General features: G+C 32.0%; 1 protein-coding gene across 2 annotated transcripts in view; it reads right to left on the minus strand.

The window, feature by feature from the left end:
* Positions 1-4909, minus strand: part of LOC128248505 (uncharacterized) — a 15139-nt gene that overhangs the window by 3008 nt on the left and 7222 nt on the right. The window contains exons 1-2 of one of the 2 annotated variants that reach the window (XM_052969880.1): positions 2987-3202; positions 1133-1201 (exon numbers count right to left, since the gene is read on the minus strand). In XM_052969880.1, the coding sequence (XP_052825840.1) occupies positions 1133-1201; positions 2987-3058 (141 nt within the window). In that variant the 5' untranslated portion in view covers positions 3059-3202. Of the gene's footprint in view, positions 1-1132; positions 1202-2986; positions 3203-4909 lie in introns of those variants that run through there. The other variant, XM_052969878.1, reaches the window with a different exon arrangement.

Below are 4909 nucleotides of genomic sequence, written 5' to 3' on the forward strand. Positions count from 1 at the left end.
GTAAGTACTATATATATATATATATATATATATATATATATATATAGGAGGTGGTATCAAAAAGTCCTGGACTATTTTTGTAGCGCGCCAACAAGAAGCAGCACACTGTTGCGTGTACAGTGTTAGCTAGCAGTGACTTTCGTGAGGGAGTGCGTCGAGTGACACCGCTGAGTTTACTTTGCAAGTTGTGAAATTTGTGTTTTCCTGTTCGTGTGTATGCCTTAGTCTGCGATTTTGTCACGGACAGGAACGGTGAGCCAATGTGAAATCTTGCGTTAAAATAAGGACGTCTGCTGCGGAGACATTGAGTATGTTTTGGCAAGTTTACGGCGACGACGCTATGGGTAATATGCAATGTTTCGAGTGGCACAGGCGCTTCAAAAATTGAACGACTCTGGAAGACGATGAGCGATCCAGAAGACCTGCCAAGAGCGTCACCCTCGGAAATGTGACACTGTACATCGAGAATTCGACCTCCAAGGCCAGAATGTCGATCGGAAGTTCTGCTGTAACGTTTTGAAGGGCCTGAAGGCGGACATTGTGAAAGTGACCGCATCTGAAGAGCGCGAAGAATTGCATTCTTCGCCGAGTTCTCCTAATACGTAACTTTTACGCCAAAATCATGGTATCGCTTTCACATTCTCCTCTTATCCAGAGTCAGAACCTGTTGACTTCCATCTGTTGACTTCCTCAAGATTAAAATACAGCTCAAAAGGTCACCGTTTTAACACCGTTGTCGAGATACAGAGCGACTCATAGAAGGTCCTTGACTCGCATACGGAAAACTACTTCCAAGCCGGATTCCGAAAGTGATAGGAACGCTGGGACCGGTATATTGCTACACAAAATATCTATCTCGAAGATGATGTGAAAACTTTGGTAAATAAGATACTCTTTATTTAGCATATACAATATAATATATATAATATAATATTATACAAGGTATATAACAATATTATATATATATATATATATATATATATAAAGAGAGAAAGAGAGGGAGAGACAGATGGAGGGAGAGAGGGAAACTGATAGATAGATAGATAAATAGATAGATAGATATTATAAAGCAAAATTGTGTGGTAAAAGGAACTTAGAAACATTGTCGAAGGAATTTGGAAAGATTGCTTACCTTTGATACCATTTCAATGCTATATTCTGGGACGTTTATGTTATAAATTCTGTCACGTATTTTAGAAATCTTTAAAACAAATGGAAGCAAATGGAAGATATGCATTAAGTCATCGAGTTCAACTTACAACATGCATTTAATGAGATAAAGGCTTTTGGCAATGCATCAAATTGCAGATTGCTGTTAAAAGTTTGTTGAAGATTATATAAATACAAGAAGTCTGTTAGTCGAAAATATTATGATAGTGACGCACAGCATGTTAATGGAGATTTAGTTACGTAACTCTACTTTTCGAGCTCGTTACTTATTTCAGTGAATTAATGGATACCGCAACTCAGCTATGCACCATAAAATGTTTGGACTAATTCTGTTTTACTTGTCTCTCAGAGTTAAGTCCGTCTAATAGGCCATAAGAATTGTATTCTTTAATTCTGATATTTATTCTAACATCTCTTTTATCAGAGCGCTGAAAAAATAGCTAAATCAGAATCAGTTGTTAAGCGGCGGAAGGACAAATATTAAGGCACGCACACATACACACACGTATATGATAGGCTTCCACACGATATCCACTTTCCTGATTCATTGGGCACTAGTTTTCTTGATATAGTGCGGTGAAAAGTTTCGAACAATTACAATAAAATATTTTTGATAAGTGTAAATATTTTCTATCACTGTAAGCATATATAAATGCACGTTTTTAATAAATTATAACTTGGAGGCATATATTCAAAAGATAGTGCTCATGGGAACTGCCCATATCCTACGTAAAATACTGTCTATATAATCGCAAATCTTAAAACAAGTTCATAATTTTCTTATGTTTTCTTAAACATTCTCTAGAACAATACCATGTGCAAAACCAAATATATGACACCTTAGGCATAACACCAGCATGAACTTATAACTTGTTGTCTCTTGTGGTCTCTAGTTGAGACTTGGAGCAAAGCAAAAGTCAAACATATAATAATAATAATAATAATAATAATAATAATAATAATAATAATAATAATAATAATAATAATAATAATAATAATAATAAGATTAATAATAATAATAATAATAATATTAATAAGGTGGCTAGCAAGTTTACACCATTACAGGTAAAATATAAACAAAATTAATAAACAATGGGGTCTTTAGCATACCACTTGCTTTAAAACAGAGACATTGCTCTAAAACCACAAGTTATTCACGATTAAAATACACACGGCTAATGCAACAGATATAACAGAAATAGACTTTGCTTGCATGGAATACAGATGTAAGGAATGCGTATATTTCAGGATCAATTGATTTCGCTTTCTGTATCAAATATCATACTTAAGCTCATCAGCCGAACTTAATACAATAACATCTATGTCTGAAATATTCATCACATCACACCGTGCGTGTTTTAATTGTGAGTGGTTTTTTGTTTTAGAGCGATGGCTCTGTTTATAGGAAGTGATATGCTAAATTCCTTATTGTTTTGTTTTTTAAATTATATATATTTCCTGTCACAACTTGGGACATTGAAAACTGCTTAAATGCAAGAAAGTATACTAGTCCTTTATTTCATCTATTCAATAAGATAATCAAAATTTCATTTCATTTTACTATATATAATGTATATACTATATATTCTATATCCTACATTAATATTATAAGAACATAAATAAAACATAGAAAAGCAGAGTTGGAGTTCCTTTGAATAATATATATATATATATATATATATATATATATATATATATATATATACACGCTTATTATTTTTGCAAACAGAGAGAAGGTGAGTAAAAAGAGAAAAAGTACGGAAAAGTTTGAAGCTCAGTGAGAGTAAAATAAATGAAGTTATATTTTCATACATACCAAATTATCCACTTGGATTCCTCTTTGGAAAATGTGCACTAAATGTAAACCATTAACTACTGACATAATCATTATATATTCATATTCAGGTGCGCCAGTTACACGAATTATCGACCCGTAAATAAGGGAACAAATACATATTTCACTAAATACTATATTAAAAAGCGTTTGTGTTTGCGTAAATATATTCGTTGAATTGAGCAATGAACAAAGGTCTTGAAAATGGTCAAAGAGTTGTAGTAATTGTACGCTCTGCTTTTTAGGCATCGTATTGTTACTAGGTTCATACTCTTCAAAATGCTTTATTAATATGTTACCTTCTCTCAAAATAATTCTTTGCATCACATTTATTGCAGATATGTGAATATAATAAGGAAAAACTTGAATCATATGAATCCAAAATCTCAGTAAAAGTATTGGAATGGCATATTTAGTTTCAGGTGTTAAAGGATATAGATATATTTTAATTAAAATATTTCCCTCTCTTTTCACAGGCAGAAATACTGTCATTACGAATCTAAAGCTTACAAATAATATCATACATAAATATTGTTTGAATGTAGATTGTTTATAAATCTTGTCAATACATGTGAGATTGCATTCTAAAAATTTAAAGTCATTAAATTGTTTTATAATACTAGTACATGTATCCACTTTCCATATTCTATCAATTATAACAGAAAACGAAACGAGTGTTTCTCCGATAATTAAATAATAAAAAATTACAGCGGATATGGGGAAACTGTTATGGGCCACAGGTAAAAAAGTGACAATACGAATGGAATCCAAAGTAAACAATATGATTACAAATAAGCGGAATAAGTAAAATAAGCGTTGCTTCATATTGGAAGACCTCCAAATTCTTGCATTCATTTTCATATCTAGAAGAGCATAACACTTGTGAATTCTCTCCATATATTTGGATAAGCGAGTATCACCCAATTTCTTCCATGTAGTATTAAGCGGTTCATGCATTGGATTTGGGCTCTTCTCCATTAAAGATTTAATTGTAACTATTTCCGACATATTGATATTTGGTACGTAACTAAATATGTTGTATTTTCGTATGCTACCTGTTGTCTGAAAATGGAAAATGCTCCTGCAAAGTCTGTGTCTCTGTGTACATGTATATATGTACACACACATATGTATATCGAATATAAGATTTATATAAGTCTACGGCATTCATGTAAAAATATTGACTACCCTAATACTCTTTCCAACATATTATTTTAAAATTAATTCTGTCCGAGTAAATTCTATTGTCATGTCATTGCTAAATAGTATTCTGTTAGCTACACGCTCAGCACATAATCCAGATGTCGATAGTTTCTATTAATTTTATGTATACAATAATTATCTATTTATTTCTTTACTAATACTTACTTCTTCTTTTAATTGCTTTTCAAATATACATTATTGAGCTGCTATTTGCATGGCTTTCATAAAAAAAAATGTTGCTGTTTTATTGCTGTAATCGAATATAATCTTCGGATAAGGTTATAGAGGTCCATATATGACAAAATATATTGTTTGCTTGTCTCCGCCATGCGATTAGAATATAAGTTTTATGAGCACCAGTTTCAAATGAATCAAATATATGAGATCCCCGTCGTGAAATATTAATGGACATCATCCAGATTAGAGGTGAAATGTTTTTTTTTTTGCTTATTTTGTAAGGCGGTGACACTTAATAGCTTTATTGAGCTATATCTATTCCGTATTGTAGAGACGTCAGTTGCAGACCGTCCCCGATATTAAATCAATGATAAACGCATGACAGTGCTGAAGTTGAAATATTCATGAATAGAAGACAAAAATAAATTGTTGCATGGTTGTCTAGATACATAGATCTACACATATATAAAGATGATGACAGATACACACACACAAACACACACAAATACACATATGCATATATAT

The sequence above is a fragment of the Octopus bimaculoides genome, chromosome 8 (assembly GCF_001194135.2).
Source record: "Octopus bimaculoides isolate UCB-OBI-ISO-001 chromosome 8, ASM119413v2, whole genome shotgun sequence".
Classification (NCBI taxonomy): Eukaryota; Metazoa; Mollusca; class Cephalopoda; order Octopoda; family Octopodidae; genus Octopus; species Octopus bimaculoides.